The 24,678-nt window shown below is 41.7% G+C and overlaps 2 protein-coding genes across 3 annotated transcripts in view; one reads left to right on the forward strand and one right to left on the reverse strand.

Annotated features, from left to right (window-relative positions):
* sod2 (superoxide dismutase 2, mitochondrial) overlaps window positions 1-24,678 on the forward strand; it is a 167,309-nt gene that overhangs the window by 20,258 nt on the left and 122,373 nt on the right. The window lies entirely within an intron of this gene.
* Window positions 11,557-24,146, reverse strand: smek1 (SMEK homolog 1, suppressor of mek1 (Dictyostelium)). Of its 2 annotated transcripts, none has more exons than XM_061051938.1 (15): window positions 23,751-24,146; window positions 23,142-23,197; window positions 22,955-23,053; window positions 22,195-22,812; window positions 21,223-21,300; window positions 21,013-21,129; window positions 17,936-18,052; window positions 17,705-17,836; window positions 17,198-17,300; window positions 16,550-16,708; window positions 16,225-16,394; window positions 15,486-15,628; window positions 14,756-14,946; window positions 13,011-13,222; window positions 11,557-12,736 (listed from the first exon to the last, which is right to left on the reverse strand). In XM_061051938.1, exons 1-15 carry the CDS (start codon window positions 23,890-23,892, stop codon window positions 12,611-12,613), a joined length of 2,463 nt encoding a protein of 820 aa, XP_060907921.1. In that variant the 5' UTR covers window positions 23,893-24,146; the 3' UTR covers window positions 11,557-12,610. The 2 variants fall into 2 exon arrangements, with proteins under 2 accessions (XP_060907921.1, XP_060907922.1); XM_061051939.1 differs by having other exon boundaries at window positions 15,486-15,625; window positions 23,751-24,145.

A 24,678-nucleotide genomic window follows, 5' to 3' on the forward strand; every position in this document is an offset into this window, starting at 1 on the left:
CCACTGTCATCCGAGATGTTCGAGCCATGGGACAGATGACTGAGCATGTGGCATCTTGCTGACCCCCTGACCCGGAAACCTTTCCCCTATCTGCCCCTGCTGTGGCTAACGGACGGCCCAGAACATGGGTGACCACTGGCCACTGGGGCTCCTTTGTGCAAGCGGTCAATCAGATCAGAAAAGGTCACAGAGGGGGCAGATCAGACACAGGCGAACTTTGACCTTCTGCTGCAGGCCGTTGATCGTGGTATTTGGGTAGAGTGTGTAGGGGCAATGATAAGACTGAAAGTCATAGACAGAAGACAGATTAGATTGATAAAGCAGTCAGTAAGGAGAGGTATATGTTTGAAAACAGAACACACAGATATGGTAAAGACTGCTATCTATCAAACTGATCACGTTCACTGAACCAGTGTGAGGTAACAATGGAGCATCTATGGGCCAGCTATAAGGATACCTATAAGATTGCCCAGATACCTTTATTAAGAGGCGTTTAATGAATGACTCACATTAACGTTCCATATCTACGTAATATTCAGAAAAAAATTTGATTTAACAACAATTATATTAGTACTTTTAATGCACCTAGGTTAGCCTGTAGATAGAGGCCGTTAACCTGAACCGGCCGACTTTCAGCCTGTTGGGCTTTGATTGGTGACCGGCCGGTCCTCTCAAATATATCAGATTCTGAACCAATCTCAGATTAACACACCCAAACCGCACATTTCCTCCCATGCCCACAATAACAAAACCACGATCGCGGCAGCAACACACCCACAGAATCAGATGCAAAGATGCATCCACATACTGGAGTATAATGAAAGACTGTTTCCATGGCATTTTCTCCTCTTTACGGAAAAGTACCTCTACTAGTTTTTGTTTGCATCTGCGCTGTCCATATGTGAGCTTCCCCTGTCTCTTTCTCTTTATGTTCAATTAGATTTTTCAGGTGGAGTAGCAGATAGAACTCCCATGATTCCCCGCCAGCCTCAACGTGATCTTTTATTATTGTATTGATTGAGAGCCCCCTGGCGGCAGAATTTAGACACTGTGCCTTTAAAATAAATGTCCAGTCTTATAGCTCATGGTCTCATTGGCTAATGAAGATCATACATCAGTACTAAATTGCATGGCAAATTAGAAGTCCAAACTGAATTAAAAATTGTTGTAACTTAAAAGAAAGATATTAAACTATAAAAGAAACGTTTAATACAGGCCATCCCACTTACTGTCGTTTGTCTTGCTAAATGATTCAGTGAAGTCAAGATTCAGTAACATTTAAGCCCCAGTTTGGTTCTGTAACTCCCAGGTTTTTCTTCCAGGTTAGATGTAGGATTATTCATCTAGCTCCTGTTAGTTTATTTGGGCTCTTTGCCATTTCAAACTGAACTGCAAGTGTCCAATGTTTTCAGCGTGCTGTTAAGAGTCAGCTTTTTGATTCTCAGTGTGATCCACTTCAAACTATCACATTTCTGAATTCCCTAAGCCTAACTCAAGACTTTTAGAAGTAGAAGAATTGTTTTGATATTCTTGTAAAATGTTTGGAAGATATCAGGGACAATTAGTGGAGATGATGAATTCTAATGCATTACTATGACATGCTGAAGTTCCTAATGATATCAATTCATTATCAAACAGGACATGGACAAGAAGGATACAAACAGATGGATTAACCATTTAAAAAATAAGTAGTTCATGAATTTCACAAAAGATCAGGTACACATTGGACCATGGTAGAATGTTTTAAAACCAACATTACTGCTGCAGTTGGCTAGAAGAAGTATTGACTCTTTTCTACCTTTGAGGCTTTTTAAGAAGAAACTGAAATCAGCTTCAAGGGAGGTTCACACTTTACTGATTGAATGAAAAGTTAAACCAACTGTACTGCAACAAGAAAGGACTGACAAAAAGGGAAAGCCTCTTTTTTGCTTCAAAAAAGTTAAAGGCAAAGTCTTTTTTTTTTTTTTTTTTTTTTAAAGCCAATTATTGAGATTAGCTGCACACAAGAGATTGTAAGAAAGTTATAGTAACATTCTCTTCGCAGATTAAAGAAAATCTTACATTCCCCTGGCCGTGCTGTTCATATCTCTCCAGAAAAAGCCTGATGACCGACTAAAGACCTTTTTCTGGACCAGGTCCAAAACCTTTTCAGCACCAGTTGGGTTTATACCCCACCTGACAAACATGACCACCCAGCAGGCCAGTGACATTTACAGTGAGCCGTTTCAGCCCATTAGCCTGAATCAGATCCTCACGCTGCGGCACCTCGTGAGCGACATGACCAGCGGGTCCGGGATTTAACTGAACCCAAACACCACCAACCATCAGCACCTCCTCTGCGTCTGTTGGAACAATAAAAGCTTGGTACTGTAATAGGAAAAGGAAACACGGTTCCCCATGGATTCTTTGCTGCCACCATTCCTCATAAATTCACACTAAGAATCAAGGCTGATGAAATGATGCAGCGTGTCTAACGGCTCACATCCTCTCAATGAAAGCGTGTTTGTGTGTGTGAGAGTGTGTGTGTGAGTGTGTGTGTGTGTGTGTGTGTGTTTATGTGTGTGTGTGTGTGTGTGTCTGAAGGAAGAGACAAATTAAGAGTTTGACCCAAACACAATATTTTAGGTCAAGATTCACTGATGATTTAAATTATGTGTGAATAGACAGATGATCGTTGAAAAACTTCAAAAGCAGATCATAACAAAAATACAAAACCGCACAAATTTACTGCGTCTCGGGCAGAACCGTAGACAGTTTCGAGGAGTTAACTTCCTACACTCCCCCAGCCTGAACTCCTGAACTTTACCGATCCAAGGTCAGTGCAAAACACCACAAAGGAGCCGTCACACGGAATCCCCTAAAGCTCAAAGTCCTCTTGTCCCGGGCCGGCCCCAGAGACCTCGGGGGACACATCCACAACATGGCAAAACAAACATCTCCCTGGTCTCAGGTCAGAAATTAAACACAAGGGGAAAGGAGGGCTTGCAGTTTGATTTCAGCCTGTGGCGTGCGCTTTTTTTCATTTTTTCTTTTTTCAATGGAAGTTTATTTTAGTTCGTAGCTATACAACTCACATGCAATCATAACATCCCTGTACATAACTGCACATGCACACTCTCAAACATAAACACACACATTAGTGATTGACAAGGCAGTTCCTCTGACCCTCATTGACTAACGTGTTCAACAATCTTTCAAATGATGCTTATATGTACTTAGTTTCCATTCAGAGGCGGACAAAAGCCCTTTCTCTGGGCTGATCCCCTCACAGTAAGTCTACTATGATTTAAAGAAAATGTCTTTGCTCACTTTTAATGCCGATAAAAGTCAACTCTCTCGCTCTCTTTCTCTCTCTCTCTCTCTCTCTCTCTCTCTCTGACCATCTGGCCGGTCAAATAGATCATAGCCTCAAAGGTCAAGGCAGTGACGGTCCATCTTGACCCTGTCAATATCACTGCTGCACTTATCTGTAATGGAAGACACTTTGTGAGGCTGATAATCAGCTGGGCAGGGGGGAGGGGGGGGGGGGGGGGGGGGGGGGGGGGGGGGGGGGGTCGTGGACTGGGTGCGTGTACATGTTTGTCCTGCTGGAGGAGCTGCGGCTGTGTTAAAATGTGTGATATGTGAGGATTGCAGCCCGCACTGTGCCCTTGAAATATTCAGTGGTCACGGGTGCTGCTGCTGCCAACCGTGGTGCACTGGCGCGAGGGTTTGAATGAGGGCCTCAGTAAGTGTGTCGCTAGCCTCTGGGAACTATTGCATCCCAAAGTCCTTGACACACTGACGGGAGTTAACAAAAATGTATGCAGGAGTAGCGGAGCCTATAAAAAGCCTTGTTGGATTGAGAGCGGGGCAGTCCTCCCTGTCGCTCCCTGTGATAGCTGGAGCCAGATGATAATGAAACGCTGTTGTCAGACAGGAGACAGGGGAAAGAATCGGGCAGCCTGTGGAAAAGCAAGCTAATAATAGCAGCTGAAACTGTGTTATTCCCACCTCTGGCTGAGGAACCATCATCACACTTGTGCGCACAAAAGCTTGGACAGACACACACAGACACACACACACACACACACACTCATACACACTGGCTTGGCACATAGTTTGAACAGTAACCTGATCGAGCCACCGCAGAAACCAAAAGCAATCAGGAATCAAAGCAAATCCAGCATGTGTACAGTATGTGGATGAGCGTGCATGTGCTGCACAAATGTAAGCGCTTGCAGACTTGTGAGTGTGTACAGTATGTGTGTGTGTATGTGTGTGTGTGTGTGTGTGTGTGTGTACAAAGAGTAGGGTGAGCAAGCCAAAGTTAAATGGAAGCAGAGTTCGGTGGAAACCACTTTTCCCTCCATAAAAAGTGAGGAGCGCATGCCTCTGATGTGCCCTACCAGAGAGGAAAGGGAGGAAAGAGGGTCTTTCATTCAGCATAAGGAGATCTGTCTCTTCTCCTTTAGCCCCTCATTCCACCACCCCCTCTCCCCCCTCCCCCTCCCCCCTCCGCCCACCTCCTTCGTCTTTGCTCCTGGAGAGCATCTGAAGCCCATTCTCTCCTTCTCCTCCCCTCCGCATCAGCCGCAAATATATTGCAACTCTCAGTTGGGCGAAAGGCATTTTGCTCTTAATTGCACCCAGCCGTTAGAAAGACAAAAGAGGTGAGTAGATTGGGGAAAGGAGAGGAGGGAAGAGTGAGGAGAGGAGAGGAGAGGAGAGGAGAGAGGGGGAAGATGAGTCAAAGGAGGGAAGAAAGAGAAAATGAAAGATGTGTTTGTTCAGTACCACAGGCTGACACGTCTCTCTTATCTCTTGCCCAGCCAAACCATATGCCCTGAGGCCACAAGAGGGGAGGGAGGGGAGAAAGATGAGGTGTAAGAGCGTGGGGGGGGGGGGGGGGGGGGGCGGAGGGGGCGGAGGGGGGAGGAAAAGGTCGATTAAAATGTGACTGAAGAAGTTAATAAAAGAGGCACATGCCATACGTACGGTAGGCAAAAAGCTATCTGAGGTCAGCCAGACACGGAGACAAAATAATAATAAAAGAAAAGGGCGGCCACTGACTTGAAACAAGAAGGGAGCTTCTGCCTGTCGCCTGTTGACCACACACGCCGCCTGGCACAGTGCAGACGCCAACGCCACACGACACAAGAGCCGCCGTCAAAAGCCTCAGACACTCCAGCAGCAGGATCCATCATGCACGGCTGTAAAAAAAAAAGAAGAAGAAAGGGGAAAATGAAACAGATTTGATTACACACAAGCTTTCAAAAAAAAAAAAAAAAATAGAAACAAAAGAGGACACAAATCGTGGAAGTCAAACACCATTTTGACTGCTACTGTATTTGGAAAAAGTCGTGTTTGGGTAGTTTTGTGTTACCAGAAAGCCTGCCAAGACATTTACATACAGCTAGAGGTTGGATTTGTGAGTTGAAAGTACACAGTAGTGTTCTGACCGGGGCATTGTGTGTATGTTCGTGTGTGTGAGACTGGTCCCACATGTTCAACTCCCGCTGAACCATTCGTCCGATTCCCCTGTTTATTGACTGGAAACTGATACCTTTAAGGGCTTCATTCATGCTATATTACGTGAGGCAAATTCAATAGCTCAGACATCATGTTTTTTTTCAGTCTTTTACATTGTTGCCCTGGGTGGTTTTTAAATGTTGGAAGTCTGTCTCTCTCTCTCTCCTTTTTTTTTCTTCTTCTTCACAGACGCTCATTCTGTTTTCCCAGCGCTCTTCTGCACAGAATCATTTCTCAATAACACCTCTAGCTCGGGCCGATATACTCGCCCAGAGGGGCTCCTGAAGTTGGTTTTATTTTATTCAGTGTGAGTTTAACACGCTTTTAATAGGCCCAGAAATTGAAACGGACGGGGGATTTTTGTCTGCTAGTTCCCAATATGCGAGTGCACATTACAAGGGGATCCATTAAATGTGAGCTCCTAGAAAGTGCGCTGCTTCTAGGAATAGATCCAAGCATGTGTTCATGTGTTTATGTGTGTGTGTGTGTGTGTGTGTGTGTTTTTTAGTCAGCGAGTGAGCAGCTATCTGCAGCTCATGGTGTGGATTTACGGCATGCCTCCCGAAGTATACTTTCGACCCATCTCACGCACACTCACACACACAGTCCTGGATGTGGAAGGTGCACTCTTTATCACTGTGACATTTTCATTTAACACGCAGCCCAAGAGCTCTTATATTCACATCCATGTTTCCTGTGCCCCTGCTGAGGCACAATACAAACCACTTAACATTTAGCAATGGCAGATCAGCCACAAATACCCCAGCTTCCCAACGCTTCCATGGGAAAGCTCGTTACTTAGACAGACAAGAGTTATGAAGGGACTGCGGCCTGAAACCAGGACACAAAGGAAGCATGGACTTACTGCTGGTTTATGGTGCACGTTTAGGAACAGTTAAGTCTGCTCTGAACTTCAGTGTTGAGCTTCACTGAATGCTTGTTATGAGTCGAGCCAATGTGTGCAGAGTTGGTCCTCAACATGGGGGAGGGAGGAGGTAGCAGGGTCAATCTAAGGGCTCACTAGATGATTAAAGGGGTTATTAAAGAATAAGACTCATTTATAGTACATACAATTACACGTTTCCGGCTTCTGTCTTATTTAGTAAAATAGCAGATACTAAGGCTTGACTAGGCCGCTATACATCAATTAGGTACAGTCATTCTTTTTAAATTGAAACAAGCTTCGGCAGGAAATGTTTACATTTGAAGGACTTGTACAAAATACATTTTTGGCTTTTCATGACCAAACATTACAAAGTTGGCAGATATATTTTCTCTTGGCAAAAAGTTTGGAATTGCTGCATGTTGCTTTGCAGAAAGGATGCAGTTAAAGGAAAGTAGGCCTACTTATATCCCAGTTAATATTTTAAGAAAGTTTTTTTTTTTCATTTGGCAGGCAAGCTTACTATATTCCCTTGGAAAAAAAACAAGAATAGAGCCTACTTGTTGCAGTTGGTTCCACCTCTCTGGAGACTTTTATATTTCTTTAATGGAGGCCTGTGAATCATGGGCGTCTAGTTTAAAGGGACATTTCATTGAATTGACTGTATTTAATCAAATATGAGGCTGCAAGTAGATAAGCCAACCCTGCTGTAACTTCATGTATCAGTCAGACAGCAGGTCAGTCACCCACCTAAAAAAAGGGGGAGCTCATGAAAAGTAGGATGGAGTCATGTTCTTCACTGTATCTCACCTCCGCCTTAATGTAAACCACATGTGACGGATGATGACTTTTCTCCTCTCTTTCATTTGCTACCGACGGATGCTGCTTCTGCTGCTGACCCGGGGCGTCATGTCGGTCAGGGGTCCCTGTCGGCCTGCCGCCGGCTCCCCACCTCAGGGACCGGCCTGCTCCAGCGTTTTTTTTTTTTTACGCGGTGATTAATCACTCAGAGCGGCGGACGTGCTGTGCTGAACACGGCCATTCACCTCCATTTAAAGCCGGGGAGTCTCGGACGGACACAGAGAGTACTTTGTGTCAGGGAAACACGGCTCATTGTCCGCCATGACGCCCGGCTCTGCGGGGAGACATGAGGGGTGGACTTACTGCCCGATGTTTAGACAACCTCGGCTAGGTTTCTGAAAACCGCATGTGTGCCTCATTTCCTATTTCATATCCAGGTTTGGTTAACAGGTTTACATTGGATTAATATACTAGTTCACTGTTTTGTCATGCCATATCTACTTTGATCCATTAAAGTCACTTCCCAGAAAGTATGTAGGCTAGTAAGAGTTTGAGGGCCTTCAACTCGCTCCACTATCCTACAGTTTAGCTGCAAAAATGCTCTCTATCGCCCCCTATCGGCTTCCTCGTAAATACAAATCCACTCTTACTAAAATGAGTGCTATAATTATTTTAAACAAAGATACGTGTAGTGGCGATATCTATAGTCAATAAATAACAAAAATTCCAAACAAATTATAAACTTAACACAAACTCGTAATAAAGCCACTGAGGCACCTAGAGGGCGAATCTTACGCAGGATATATGAATAAGTCCATTGTCCAGGTGATGATTGAAGGTTTTAGGGTGGTTTGTTTTGTCCAGAGACATCAAGCAGGCAACAAACAACAAAAAGACTCTCTTGCCCTGTTATCCTGCCATTGCGTCCTGGCTTCCTGGTAAAAAAAACAAAAAACATTAACCCATTAGGGGCCTACCTGAGTCTCACCTGGCTACCTGGCTATATAGACACACCCATGTACAGACCCTTATGCCCCAAGTAGCAAAATAAACGAATGGAAATAACTCATATGAATTTAAACAATAATAATCAAAATACCCCAAACATAATCTAATATTCAAATGTATCCCCAAAATATCCCAAAAATAAGAATATAGACTTTCACTTAATTTAGGAACAGTGAATAGCTGTAATAATACGCATGAAGACACAACTAACTTACAGTTTACTGCATTAAAGGCTCTGAAATTTAGAGGCCTGGTTCATTTTGATGCAACAAAAAAACGAAATAGCTAGAAATAATGTACTTTAATTTATCATTTCATTTTATCATAAACTAATTTAAGATGTGCAGAACATTATGTGCTTAGTTCCATTTCAATACAATAGCAGAACTAGGAGTAATGTAAAATGTCACTATATATCTGTTAAATTGATGATTTATTAAAGATGATGAAAACGTAAAACATGCAGCATACTATATTAGATGTAAAAGTTAAACAGGAATGAATCTCTGCTATTTTCTCAGTGATATCTCAGTAGTCATGTGAAGTATCACTGTTGATCACATCAATGTTTCATTAGCAAATTTATCTTTTAACCACAATCATACAAAAACATGCTTGATCTTAGCTGATGTTTCTTCACTTTGGTTAGACGTGTTTTATTCAATCAGCAAAGTAGCTCTAATGTTTGGTTGTCATTCAAATCTGCAATCTTGGTCAACAGAGTGGCTGCATTTATCTGAATTGGCGAAAGCCTCATTTGGAAACCCATCTTTCCCTGATGTAGAAAAAGGGTTGAATAATGAAGGATTATATCTGTTATGTCAAGCTATGTCACATGCTGTTTACTGTATAGACTTTTCTTTACTTTTCCTTTAACCATCAGACAAGATCTTGTTCAAATGAACACAAACTAAAAGTGTATACTTACATGATGCAGAGCAGGGAGTGGGATCGTTTGGGTGAAAAGAAACTGTACCCTCAGGGTAAATCTTTTTTTGGGATACAATCAAGTGTCATTGAATCATTGATTTTGGAACTAAATGTAGCCTTGTATTTCTTATGTCCCCCTAAAAGAATCATTCAAGTGACTTCTGCCTTAAGCCACTGGTTGTAAACAGAAGACTATGAAACATCTGGAGATCTGACTCAGAGTTGGACAATCCCTATTATCACCCGAAATAAAAAAAAGTCATAATGCTTGTCCCATTAAAATATGTTTACAATGTTGGCCAAACAGTTCAATATAAAAGACAGGTCATTATCAGTTCCTATACTTTAAGAGAGGATCTTCTGATGTGATCAATCCAGTGAAAGGTGATAACTGGCAGCCTGGATACCAAAGAAGAGGAGCCAATCAAGAGAGCTGTCAAAGAGGCTTTTCATTGGCCCGGCAGGAAGCTGGACAGCAGTGTCTCCGACGAGGACACTACAGTCTGGCAGACACACAGGCGGGCAGAGCCGGGTGAGCGCCTTGGCACTGGAAGTGCAGCCAACATTCTGGTGGAGCGGTGGCTGGCACCGGGAGCAGGCTGGGCCTCTCCAGTGGCAAAGAGGGAGATCACACACTCACACTCTGCCACACTCCTGCTGAGGAGCAAACGGAGGCTGGCAGGGAGGAGCTCTCCTTTAAAAGCTGCCGTTGTCTGAAGATGGCTTTCATGTCAATGAGAGCTATAATAGGCGTTGTGTGACGGCTCTCGCTGCACGCTGAGCACCGAGTGATCCTGTTTTGTCAGGTTTTAATTAATAAGCAATGTTTGACGGCCACAATGCACTTGAAAGGACTAAACAGTGACTCCTTGGTGGCCTTAATGCTGTTTGTTTTGGAGTCAGGCTCAAACTCCCACTGGGGTAACAACATACACTGGGAGGTGCTGACAGTTTAACTAAACTCTTTTCACTCACTGTAAAAAAAACAACAACAAAGAAATAACACCTGAACGTCCTAATGAGAGATGCAGATAGAAGTTTTGATACTAAAATATCAAAGCTACCCATTTTATGACTGAGTCACAGTGACGATACGCAACATAATGATGGTCAGTTAAATATGTGGTTGAAATTAATCATACATGTATGTTGAAGCGAAAAAATTAATAAGCAGATTTAGTCATCTCTCATCTCAACATAATCTTGCTTTTTTTCCCTCCAGGTTTTAAAGTATGTCAACTTCATTCATTCTTTTGTTGGGATCAAATTGTGGAATTCTTTAAATAATGAAGAGCTGTGTTCAGATATTTCACAAGAAAACGTACAAGGAGAGAATTATTAGACTGTATGAAATTGGCAGTGTGTTTTGTGTGTTTTCCACCTTATTTAAGAGGAAGTGAAGTCAAAGATTCTAAATTATTCAGATTTTTTTTATGTTGCTGTGGTTTTAGTTGCCAAGTCATTGTAATTGGACAGACCATCTAGATATTTCTTGTTTTCTTTTTGCGTAAGGGGCAGGCAAAATAAGGTTTATTCTTTTCCCTGCTCCTTTCCGAACATGGATTGGGATAAAAATAGTGAAAAACGTCATTCACAGAAAACGTTGTGTTTTGACATGTGCAGAACAAATACAAATGGAATTAAATACAACTTTAAAGATGTTTCAGTTATGGTTAAATGAAAAAGTGATCATGAGTGTAAAATGAAGCTGCCTTTTTTTTTTGGAGTGCGAGTCTGCCCACTGATCAAAAACTCCCCCTTTTGTATTTGCGTGAGCGGTACTGAAAGTATTCCTATTCACCAGCTGTAACCGAAGCATCTAAATCATCAATGGGTAAAGAATGACAACATTATCATATACAGTACACAGTAAGTATTTCACAGTACAGATGACCCACCTGACCCACTGAGTCGTGCACTGCATCTTTTTTTAAACAAAGGGTGCCACCTGGTGGATGATAAAGGCATCAGCAGCTGACTTCAACCACTTAATTTAAGTAAACATTTTTTTTGAACTTTTTCAATATAGTTGCATTTCTTTGATTCTTGGTCAAACTTGTTGGTAGCAGTGAAAATAAACACTTGTTCATGTTAGTCCAAGCACAAACTAATTCACCATTCACTTTGGATTGGTCTACACGGTTTCGCAAAATTAATTTGTTTGAGGGACTTGCTGACATTTAAAAAAAATGTAAATCAAAACAAATGTCTCGGTTTAAGAGTTTAGCTTTACAGCTTCACAGGAATACTAGAGGAGTAAAGGGGCCCGAGGAGAGATGGCTGAGTCATGTTTAATCCAGCTGCTCTGTCTTTGTTTGAAATATAGAAGGACATTCTTGTTGTAAAAAACAAAACCCAGATAGATAAATAACAGCAAGATGCAGCAAAGACACACTTATTATGAAAAAGGGTAGTAGGACATCTTACAGCAAAGATCATTTTAATGGTCCCAAATATTCTGAACAACTAAGTGTACACTCATGTAAAAGGAAAAAAATGAGAAGATATGACAAAATTCATCACATCTAGAATTCCACTCAATCTTTAATCAAGACGGGATTACAAATTCTCCAAAAAATCTGCAGTTTCAAAGGGCAAAGGGTAAAACTAGCTCACCTACTGAGGTCGTTAAAAACCTGTTCAAGTGTGACTGAAAACGTCCTGAACATTTAAAGGCAGGTCTCTTTTGTTGTCATTTACAAAAAACAGGAGAAAGATTGAGAGACAAATAGAGAACAAAAAGAAAGTAATGAAGAAACTGCTGGCTTTTTTTTTCTCTTCAGAGAAAGAACCTCCGCTGAGGAAACGACGACACTGATGACATCATCAAACGACAACAAGGACAGCTCTTTGCCACATGCTGCCTCCCGTCTGGTCCTATATACTAAATAAAAAAAATCGAGGGACGAAAAACAATCGACAAAGAGAGGGAGGAAGAGCAGAGGAGTAAAGAAGGAGAAAGAAACAAGGAGGAAGGTGAACTCCGAGGAGGGGGTGCGAGTGGTGGTTCTGGGTCTGAATTGGCCGACCCGCTTGGGCCGCTGTGATGTCCTTCCCTGAGTGGGGGGGCAAGGGGCAATGGGTTATGGTCCGAGCCCGCAAGCTCTCTTGGAATTCAGTCTGCGTTGTGTTTATGTTTGTGGTGTTTTTCTCCAGTTGCTAAGTTACCATCCTGTCTCATACTGAGTCTGCTGACGATGTTTCAAGTGTGATCTTTTCTCCCCCGACTTTCACACGTCCTGTCTCGCCCTTCAGACGATTTGTCGTTCCTGGTTTCCTGATTGGCACTTGTATAAAGTGGGCTAGTCCGAGGAGGCTTCGTATCCGTTCAGTCTGCTCCTCTTTTGGCCACCAGCTGAGGATGAGCGGTGGCTTTCATTCATTCATTCAATTTGTTTACAAGTTTGATCATTCCTGTGCTGAGTCTATGAGCTGAAACTGTCTGAACAAAGCACAAGCTGAGACAGTGAAGCTTCTTTAGGAGCTCAGTTTGGACTTCTTGGAAGGTGGCAGAGGGTCCTCTTTAGTCTCTCCGTCCTCCTCATCTTCGTCCTCCTCATCATCATCATCATCGGGGTAGTCCACAAGTCCTACTAAACCTCCCTGAAAAAGACAAGGGACCCCACATCAAAAATCTTGTCCTCGTGAGCAAATTCATTTGGATGGGATTATACTACAAACTTGTCATACTCAGAGGTCGCTTGTTACAAACTTAAGACGTTTATACAACGTTTTGCCTTTAGAAAAAGTAACATGTTACTTCTAGGATATAGGTCAATGTTTTTATTAACACACTAGAACGCAGAGTGGACAGAACTCACATGAAACACCTTTAGTTTAAGACCAACACTTTGAACATTAACATGCTGACAGGTACCTTTGTGGTTACAGTTGCAGTGGATGGGGAGCTCCGCGCCCCTGAGCCTGGAGAACCTGGTGATCCTGGCGAACCTGGGTTCAATGAGGCAGACGACGGGGGGCTGGACAGGCTGGTTTTAGTGGAGCCGGAGAAGGCGAGCTTGAAGCTGGGGTTCTGTCTGCCTGATAAGCTCGACTTCCCCAGTACCTCTTTGTCGTCCGTGTCTTTCACTGGGGGAAGAGAGAGAGGTGGTCAAAATTTAAAGCCCCTTTTTCTACACATCATTGGTTAATGATGTGATCTAAATGCAACCACAGCATTCTTTTACAAGAAACATTTCAACCTTATTTGAACTGTTTTCAACTCATCCAGTGAATGTATTTCTTGAAAGTACCCTGCTCTACAAACAAATCTTTTGAGCAGTTGTTTGTGGAGCAGGGCATACAGTAAGATAAATTGTCCCTTATTGTAATCATTGTAAACATTGTTACTGAGACACTCAGTAAGGGCTGTAAGTAAAAATCATTTTGAATAATCTGCCAACTACTTTTATGTTTAAGTAATTAATTCTCTATTAATTGGGAAGTGAATGAAACAACAAACTAATCTGGAATACTTTTCTTGCACATGAAGGGTAAGGAAACGCTTCCACACCAGAGCCGTCACTAAACTGAACCTGACAGGAACACTGCCTCCAACACAAACCCCCTCAGCTTCAGCACAACAGGACGAACAAGCAGGGTTAATATATGAAATGTAAAATATACTTTAGCGGTAATAATAACATTACATGTGCAATGCTACTCCTGGTGAAATAAAACCCCATGTTCAATATTGATGCAATAACATGTCATGTGCTTGAATAATCGCGATGCAAAGACATTTCATGTGCAATCATATTCTTGTAAGGTGCAATATCCAAAGTTCCTCCAACACTGAAGACTGTGCTCAATGCACTCGCTTTTTGTTTTAAGTGATGCACAGCAAATGTCATTGTGCAATGTGCTTTGACAATAAAGGCATTCTATTCTATGAATATAAAAGTTGGACATTTTATTTTGTCTTATTGTTAAGGCGACTCATTGAAGCTCATGTACAGCAATGTGAAATCGAGCCAATGCATACAACATCAGGTTCTTGTACGAGATGCCATAAAAACACAGACAAATACTTTCAGGATAACAAGAGGTAGCTCTACTGCTCAGAAACATGCTGACCTAATGTTATTGACGCGTTTTGTGACGGCAACAATTTTTTTTAAAAGAAAGAGTTTGTCTCTCAAAAAGGAAATTTGCCTGACTTAAGATCACACTTTAGGGCTGTTAGATAAAGCTAAGAGGATGTCAAAGCAGTCCGACACCAATCCTGTACATTATGATCTCATTGTTTTTTGGCCTATGAAATTTCCCAAATTGGGTTTTATAGAAGCTTTTGCTTTAATCACTTCCTGTCTACCTTTGGCAGATAAAACAGAAAACAAGTCTTTTCACATCAGTTTCCTTAATCTTACCTTAAGGCTTTGACTCTACACTGATATTTCTCACTGATATGACCAATATAAATGAGAAGTCAGTGATTTGTTAATCCTATTACAAATTATCAATCCAACATACCAGAAACATGATTCTAAATCCTCAATCACAAAAGCCCTTAACCTCCAGTACAATCAAATACATCCTGTCCTTCAATATCATCCTCTCACATCGCTGTTTTATTTCAATGTTCTCTAATAAGTGGGGAAAGCACTGCGTTTCCATACATACATTTCTTTCTTTCCATGAACTTGCTTATAGGTTCCATGAGGTCTTCCTCTGTCTTCATCTTGTCAGAAGGTGGAACCACTGCTTCACCGTCCTCCATGTCATCCTCATCTGTGTTGAACCACATCTCCTCCTCGTCCTCCAGTGTCCGTGCATCACGACGGAAGCGGTGATTCCTCAGAATGGAGCGCATGCTGGAGGAGATAATGCGCCACTTTTAGTGATCCAAAAACAGAATGCATATATTGCTGTGTACAACTTCTTCAATTTGTCAACCAGCTTCACCCCCAGGCAGTTTGCACTTTATGTGCAAATTCAGACTGACACAATCTGCTACACAATATATAATGAAACAGTGTGATCTCAGTTGATGTGAAACAGAAGCACAACAACATTTGTATAATAGGTGCTATATGAAGAAAGAAAACTACTAAAGTACACATGAACAAATCCTGAGGAAAGCAGAAAATAAAAAGAACAAAATCGAAGATGCCAAGTTAATTTGTCAACCCCACATAAATGTGTTTTAGACTCTAGAACTCATACTGAACAAGACACGATATCTGGATAACTTTAACCGCTTACTGATGCAAGTTCTACAACTGGGTGGATGCTATATTGACTTTTTTTCCCATTACTTTAAGACAAACATGCCAACAAGGATTGTGTAGCTGAAGAAATCCTCACTGGCAGCCTTAGAGTTGCAGTAGTAGTGCAGTATTGGTTTTCTTACCTATCCAGTTTGGGGTTGTCTTGCCTCTCTCGCTGTTGCTCATACCGCAGCTTGAGGCCCTTGAATGTTTGGACGTAGTCCACATCCTCCAGGGCCTTCCAGTAATTCTCTACTATATGAGCTGTGAGAGACTTCACATCCTCCTGGGAGCAATGGGAGGGGGAGAGAGAGGAGGGTAGAGCCCCAGTAAGGAGGAAAATGATGGGAAAGTATGAAGAAGAAGTGTAGTGTGCAGTTAAGAGTTTGGAAAAGAGGCAGAGGAGGAATAAAGTGTGGAGGAAATGAGAGCAAAGGAGAAAAAGAGAGGGAAAACGAACCAAAACAGTTAGAATGAATCCGAAGAGCCTTTCATGTACTAAAGGTTTAAACATTTGGTATTTTATTCTACAATCTAAGGGTACTGGAATGACTGGCTAGATGGTAATCAATTTGTCTAATTAACTTGCTCAAAAAAGTAGGAAAACAACATTCGATATCTCAGCTTGACAAACAAGTACTCTTTCAACTGAGCTGAACAGTTAATCAATGCATGTACTGCATTAAGCCCTGCATCTTATAAAACAGAAAGACAGAAGTGGTTTTAAAAGGTTCTATATTGTACAGGTTTGACAAGCTGCTCCACTCTGGGGAGACAGACAACAGATCAAGAAAGAAAATGAAACAGAGCGATATCTTAACGATTTATCTCTTTCCAATTCCTAACCAAGGAAGGGGAAAGGCAAAATGAAGCAACACTCACCACACGGACATACTCAAACATCTCAATGATGGCTGAATTCATGAGATTGTAGCGTGAGCCGTTATTGAGGAAGGCCTTGATTACAGGCTCAAAGAGGAAATTTCTCATGATGTAACGATTGTAGAACTCATCCTTCAGACCAATGATCCTCCGCATGAAGCGCAGGGCACCTGAGGACAGACGGATGACAAACAAATCAAAACTACTGAAGTATATCCAAATGATCTTAAAAGAAAGGCTCAAAGGTCCAATACTTTGTATAAACTAGAAGGATTAAATCCCAATTACAGGGATTAAAGAATCGTGTTGTGGTTATATGACTCACATAGTGCCAGGAAGGCGTGCTGAGAGGCCGTGAGCACCAGTACCCTCCTGAGGATGTCCTTGTTGATGATGTAGTTCTTGATGTGATAGGTGTGATGCTCAACACAGAATGTCAGCAGCTCCAAAATCAAGGCCAGCAACTGGGATGTTTGAAAATCATCTAATAGAAGACAGAAAAAAAGACTTGCTTTAGCACCTTTCACCTATTCTCATGGTAAATCTAGCATAAAGAGGGTCTGAGATTAAAGGAGAAGCAATCTGATCTGTTGACTTGCAGAGGTGGTTAGAGACACATCAGAAAGCATATCTTTTGTAGCTGCATATGGAAAAGGACACAAGTTTGAACAGCAAAATGTCTCAGATTTCCAACTGGGTAAATGGTCATAAGATTTTTAATTTTTTAAATTTTAGTACAGACTCTCAACTCGCAGGTATTCAATAAGCGATTAGATGAACTTTATTGTCCCAGTTGGAAATTTCACAGTGCTCTGACCCAGTAACAAATATCAAAGATCATTAATCAGTAAAATACTTCAGGTAAATAATCATCAATTCCATACATAGTAAATTACTAATACCATAAAAATGTAATAATTAAGAACAGTGATGGACAACTGCAGGCACATCTACACACACTCACACACAATACCTTTGCTGGGCTTCTCCTCCGTGGTGTTGGCCAGCAGAGGAGCAGACAGGACGTGCATACAGTGCTTGTAGAAAAAGCTCAGGAACTCTGTCTTTTCTGTTTTCTAGGAAGGAAAAAATGAACAAAAAATTACAATATAAGTTTCATGAATTTGACTTTCCTGAACCTTACACGACAAAACTATAATCGAGGTGAAGACACAAACTGTTAAATGGATGAGGCAGGAAAATCCAGCTTTTATTTCTTTTTCTGATTTGACTTGTATCTGAACTCTATTGTGTCAGCCACTGGCATATTTCGATCACATTTTCTCGCAAATTTGCACTTGCATGACAATTCATAACATCTCTTTTGTACTATCCTACAAATGCTGCCAAATGCTACAGAACGGTTAGATCAGTATCAAAGCGCTTTTGAAAAGGCTGGTTCTGACTAACAAGTACTCAGGTGTAGTGTACGGTCGTTCCTGTATAATCTGAGGTTTTATAGAGCAACTCACAAACATACATTTGCAGTAGCCAGCATGTTCTCAGGGTCCACCAGAGTCCGTAGCAGACCCATCAGCTGCACCGCTCCACCTAGCTCTGGGTCTGTATCACAGATCATGTGTTCTATGATCAGGTTGATCAGGAGGATGTCCTGAAAGGCCAACAAATAGTCATTAACGACAGAACACGTGTTAATATAATATATGAAAATACTTCTGACATATTTGGCATATTGTGTTTATTTACTTACATCATCATTCTGCTGAGACTCTTGCATGACGAACTCTCGTACCATGGAGGGGTTGTACTCCACCAGATAAGAGAAAATATCTGTGGCTGCCCCACGCACCTGAACGTCATCCATTCCCTGTTTCATAAAAAGAAAAATATTTTTGTCAGTGGACCGTGAATTTACCTTTAGGGATCAAGAAAGTGTAATCGTATTAATAATTTAAAAAAAAGGACCAGAACAGTTCTACAGATATAAATGTATATATTTGTTTTACTCTAGTGTTTTGTGTGTGTGTGTGTGTGTGTGTGTGTGTGAGAAAATACAAGGGAGGATGTCAATATTACTTTGCAAATGGATTGTAAAACCGTAAAGCATACATTTTACACACAACATGAACAAATACCTAATGACTCAAAAAGAAGAGTGAATTGTGCTGTTGGGGTTGTTGGAGGCATAGAGGCTGGTAAGATGCAGGAAACTTGCTATTTTCTTTGAATGAAATGTATTTTTCTGTTTTGTCTGTCCTCTTGCATCAGATCAGTTTGTCTGCAGTCACTGGTGTGCAGGTAAAAGCAAAGTAACCACTCAACAAACACAGGACACTAGTGTTCAAATAAAAACTGTTCACTTTAACATATAATAAGCCTTTTCAGTGGTGTTAAGGTATGTTTAGAGAAAGATGATAATGACTCCAGCTGGGGCAAACCTACAGTGCTTAGATGTTAAAGTATATTGTTGTATCAACAATCTTTTTTTTTTTTTTTTTACCTGATTGCGACACAAGGTGCACACAGGACACTTAAGTTTGATTTCTGTTAATCAGTGATCAGGTCATCTCACCAATAAGAAAAACTAATCCTCTAAAGAGAAGTGGCTTAAGAAAAGCCCCACATTCTGGATGAGTTCCACACAAACACAAAGCCAGGACGAACACAGTCGACCTATTCTTCTTATTTTGTGTGTAGAGTTGGGGTTGTTAACATTATCAAAATCAGTATTACTTTTATACCTAACAGTCAGCAACTGTTAAAAAATGTGGCATTGCAACCCCTCAATACAGATCTAAAAATCACAGCGTGTTGATAAGCCCAATTAAAAACTAACTCTACATATAGATAGTACAACCAAGTAAGATGTGATGGGTCTGCTGAAACCAGAAGATTCTCCTTGCAGCTGTCACACATCCAAAGCAAGCCAAAAGACAATTTACAAATGTTAGTTTTGTTGAATTAAGATTTAATTTGCCTTTTCAAGAAAGAAAAAACACCTGCAATTTGTGCACTGGATTGTGGGAATCACGCACAAAATATTAAATTCACTAAATTGCAGTGGCACTCACTATGTGGGAGAATCCCATATAAATTCACAATGATATTAACAATGCCCCGAAATGTCACACAACCAACATTTGCACTGTTGAGTACACTTGCAATCCAACTCTCTCTCTCCCTCAAAACACACATAAATACAAATGTGCATTTTGCCAAATGTGAAGGAAACTCACTGATAATGCAGTGTTTCTCACACACATAGTGCTGAAAATTTCACACTTGCAGAAAACTCCTGAAAAACTCTGATATTTGCTGGAGGGGCTGTATGTGTGAATGCAAACAGCCACATTTTTTCGCTCAGAGTTCACCCGGAGCTTCTCCTGCCAGACCTCTAGTATTTAGAGCTGATGTGAGAACGCATGCCTCAAGCGATCTTGTCCTTTACATGCAAAACTGGTGTTTTTAAACTGCAAGTTTATAAAGTTTAGTTTATTGTTTAGTCTTTCAGGGACCATGATGACCAAAATATACACTCATCTCAATTAATGAGAAGAGATGCATTGCACAGGAAACAATACAAAATCCACAATAGGAAAAACATCCTTCTGTCTTTTAAATATCAACTACATCACTAACTCTGAATCTTTACGGTGGGAAATCATTATTTAACACACTTCGGGTCTGCGTGTCGTAAAATCCTTTGTCTAGCAGTGATCCAGTGGCAGTCATTACAACAATTACCTTTAAATCAGGAATAAAAGTCGCACCGGTATACATAACGCACCCTGTTTTTGAAGGTCTCAGTTTAGCTGTCTTCCTGCATGACGATTTCTATTGTGTTCAGCGAAGTCTACAACGTGCAGTTTCTGTACAGCTGTGTCACTCTTTTGGTTCAGTCTGTTTTCACTTTCTGTGAGTTTGCACGCCGACTAGCTAGTTGAGCTCTCAGCCTGCAGTGAAAGTTGTGAAGCACAGACCCCTGCGAGCTTTCTGCCAGACTCTGCTGGCCACTCTTTAGGACTCTTTCAATAAAAAGATCACTTGACACTGTTTATTTATTGAACAATATACCACCGTTTTCTGTAAATGCATGATTATGACCTTGTGAGGGAGAAGAGATGTGAAAAAGTCGCGCAGCCAGACTGGTCTCTGTTGCTGTCTTTCCCAGCACAGAGTGCAATCAGCTTTCAATACACAACAATTGGGGAAGTATTTTTATTTCCGCCAGGTGGCTGCTGCACCCACGGTCATGACTGCGCGTGTCAGCTGGTATATTGGTCGCCCGGTGTATAAGAAGCAGCTAAATTTTAAGATGTAAAGAAACGGCATTAAACGTGTGTCTTATAGACACCAGATTTTACGGTAATGTAAAAGGACCAAAACAACCTATATTTTGTTCTGATGGCCTTTTTGGTCACAAGAGTTATCAGTATTCATTTCAGTCCAGTTCATAAACACATACAATTTCTTAACAGCAAGTTTAAAGATCAGTAAATATATCCCACTGGGAGGTGCGTGTGTGACCAACTAACTCTGGGAGTTTTCAGGGGCAGTCTTTCTGAGATATCTAGACATTTTCCAGAGTGCATATTAGAAACTGGATTCTGTCATGTCTTTAAGTTAGCTAGCAAGCTTTTATCCTGCCGATTTCAACATTGGATTACTATTTTTAACTAAGGGGATTTGCAATCAAGCTTGGATTCACTTTGAGTGGAGGAGGAGGCAGCAGCTGTAGGTGATGGGGTTGTTTCAACCCACAAAATCTGGAGCAAAATTCCCCAATTGCCATTCCTTCATGCTTATTGCTTGGATTAATCCACTCACCAGTATGACCTCTAGTGCCGGTAGAATGCCCATGTTCGACAACGTCTTGAAGAAGGCGTCTCTGTTTTGAGGTTGTAACGTTTGGGAGAATGCACAGAATTCTTTTAGGAAGTTCACCTGCAAGAAAATAGAACCACACTCTCAGACATGATACAAGGAGAAAATGAATCAATGAATCGATTAAAGATCCAGGCTGAAAGTCTGGCATACCAGTTCGTGTCTTTTATCGTCGTCTGTGGCCTCATCTGTGAGCTGTGCAAAGAGGTCTGTCAGGAACTTCTCATCATCCTGACATCACAAGGGAAGTGCAAAATATGAGTGAATGAGTTTCACATAAAGGGTTAACAGATCAGGATAGAGAAACAAGAAACCTTTACCTCTACACTTAACCTGGGGTAAGATACAAAAAGTAAACTAAGATACAAATAACTACCAATCCAAAAAGTGACTGATTTAGTTTCAGTTCAAAACCACTGATACACAACACATGTTTTGTTCAGTCCTTTAAATGTATTGCAGTTAATTTGAAAGAAATCTGTCTAAGTCATAAAACTCACAAAATGTGGGTGATTATTCTGACTGGTTATGCACTGTTCACATACTCTTTGAATTGACAAACCAGTACTATTTAGTAGATTTGCCATCTGATAAAGCAGATGATGGTTTCAATGATCAAAACATTTGATCTCTTCACTTTAACTTCAAAAGACAGCCGCGTGGGAAATGAGGAGGACAAGTCTCATATCAGGGTTGGACTTCAGAATTTCACATGGCACAGTTATCCATAGAGTCAACAGCGTCCTAGTTTCAGTTTATCTCTAGCCCAGCGTAACTGATTTACACAACACTTCTCTATCTCTATGGAGACAGCCATACATAAACACTGCTGAGTTGACACAATACAAAAACACAAAGATCACACTAGCAGACAAACTCAGACTGGGAAGAGCACAATCAGCCAAAACTGAAACCTTTGTACACTCCTACAATTACTGTAATTTCAAGTGATTACTGCTTTGACACTATTTTAGGATTACTCACATCTGTTTTTATTTTGAAAATGTTCTTGGTATCAACCTAAAATCCTTTTTTTTTACTATTTGCTTGAGCAAAAAGCCTAATTTTAAAGAGAAATGTGGTGTAAAAATAGTGCAAAAACAAACAACCTTTGTTTTGTCTCACCTGTAGCATGCCCACAATCTCCACCTTGTTAAAGAAGATGAAGGAGTGCAGGGTGGACAGCATGTTTTCCTCAAAAACTGAGGGCGTGGGCAGCACCATATCCTGAATATACTGCACACGATACGTCTGGTGTATTTTTTGACGCAGTTCAGGATCAGAGATGGGGATCACCTCTTTGAAGCGGGCGGTCTTAGTTAGAAACTCCCGGTGCCGCCTTGGCTGTGGGAGTGCTGGGTCAAACTCCAGACAACCAATGACGTCCATAATGCACTCTTCAGAGAACATAACCTCAAAGAGTGCCGTGCGATTGAGCAGGAAGATGCCTTTAATTATTTCGTACAGGTGGTGCAGTCCCTCACTGTTCTCCAAATCCTCACACACATGAAACAGTTCCAGGAGCTTGCGAATGTAGCCCTCATTCTCCACAGCAAGAGCCAGCTTCTCGCGCCGCAGTGGTGATGGGAGTGATGAGGCCACCAGTTCAGCCAGATCCTCCAAGCGGTTCAGTTCACATGGCGGTAATTCCAGACCAGGGGATGACATGTCCTCAAAGCGCTCATCCTCAGACTCATCGACCACATCCTGGGTGATATCCACTGACGGGTCCTTACCCTGCACCTTACATTCAGACACACATACAGTATAATGTGAATACTTAAATAAGCTATCACCCAAACAACAGTGTATACAACAGTGTATAACAGTGCATACACAGATGGAGCAGACAAACACACACCCACACAAAGATATGTGTAGTTACCTGGCATATTTTCTCCCAGATTTCATCACAGCCAGCCTTCTCCTGGAAGCTGAGTGCCAGGTCATAATTCTCCGCCTCGGACCACACTATCAATGTATCCTGTATAGAAGAAAAACAAAGCCAATTTAATCATCACGCAGAAAGAGTAAAAACTTAACAAGTGCACTGCGAAATGATGTAAACTGACCTGTTGTTTCTGGTAGGCTGTGGTTGGATTGATTTTGGACTCCAGCAGTAGGGAACCTGCAATTAATAAAAACAAGGGGCAGCTCATTAAGTTTTGAAAACTGACTTTCAATAGGTTAGGCCAGGGGTCTCCAACAGGTAACTCGGGAGCTACAGGGGTAGCTCACCTATAGGTTGACTGACTGTGTTAAAAATAAAAATAAATCTGATAACAGTAAACGCACCTCTTCCCACTATTCATGTATTTGGCCCATAAAAACAAGTGTAAAGTAGTAATGTTTTCCTGGGCATTGACGTGAATTTTCAGCAACATAGCTTACTATGTGGCACAAAAAGAAGTGTAAAATATTCATGTTTTTTTTTCTTGGACCTTGATGTGAATGTCTTAATCCAGCTGATGTGTGCCATGTAAATAAATGCAAGTAGCTCTTGGCCACTTTCATTTTTTTCAAAGTAGCTTCTCAGGTGAAGAAAAGGTTGGAGACCCCTGGGTTAGACTATTCTCAACACACAAGTAACACGCCTGGTCCCAGTGCTTGTTTTGAGCAGCTAATACAATGGTTTATCATAACACTCCCTCCCAAAAGTTACCATCACATCGTCTACTCACCATCACTCTCTGCTCGCACCAGGAGGGACGTGCCTTTCAAACGCTCCACGTAGCCCGAGGAGACGTGTCCGGTCCCACGGTCGTCCCACTGTCTGTCCTCATTGAGGGTATAGACTTTGACTCGTCGGCGAGTGTCCGTCATCCTGGCAGGTAGTTGCGACCCCGTTTCCCCCCTCCTGACCGTGTGCTGGGTGACGCCGACACTTAAATCCACTTTTGTTTTTGTGTGTGTGTGTGTGTGTGTGTACACCTGTTCACTTACTATAAAGAAGTAACTAGAAGCAGGGGGTCAAACAGGTTGGCGGCACACCTGGATAATAATCCAGAAAGTACGATACCTGGTGAATTTGACCCGATTGCCTCAAAACTTAGTCCGGCAGTGTGACACACAAACCAAGCCTAATTTAAAGAGAAGGCTACTGGTGTTTATCTACTAAACAATGGGTGACCGACATTGCAAAGACACAACAATGTTCAAAGACGTGTATTCGTAGCAAACCTCGAAGATGCGTCCTCGCACTCTGCCTGCTTCTTTAGTACAGTGTGTACGCTTGTGCTAGCAAAACCGTAGTTAACCAACTAGCTGGTACGCTAACTGCCTACGCTCCACAGTCTCAATTTTAAATAACCTCTCAAAGCAAACCGAGCGGATCTGTACAGCGGTGACATAGTTTAATATTTGCGGAACGCACACGCCGTGTTTACTCTCGAACCGATTTGTCTAATTGTGTCTGTATAATACGCCAGCCTAGCCAGCTAGCTAACGTTAGCTGCTATTTCTTCCCCCAAGTGTTCCGCCATGTTCTGGCTCGGGGCCGCGGAGAGACCTCTCTCTCCTTACTGGTATTCGTGCATCTCTTTAAAAAAAATATATGCAAACCAACAAACTGTACTCGGATAATTTCTTTAAAAGGTAACGCTTTACATT

The sequence above is a fragment of the Labrus mixtus genome, chromosome 12 (genome assembly GCF_963584025.1).
Source record: "Labrus mixtus chromosome 12, fLabMix1.1, whole genome shotgun sequence".
Lineage (NCBI taxonomy): Eukaryota > Metazoa > Chordata > Actinopteri > Labriformes > Labridae > Labrus > Labrus mixtus.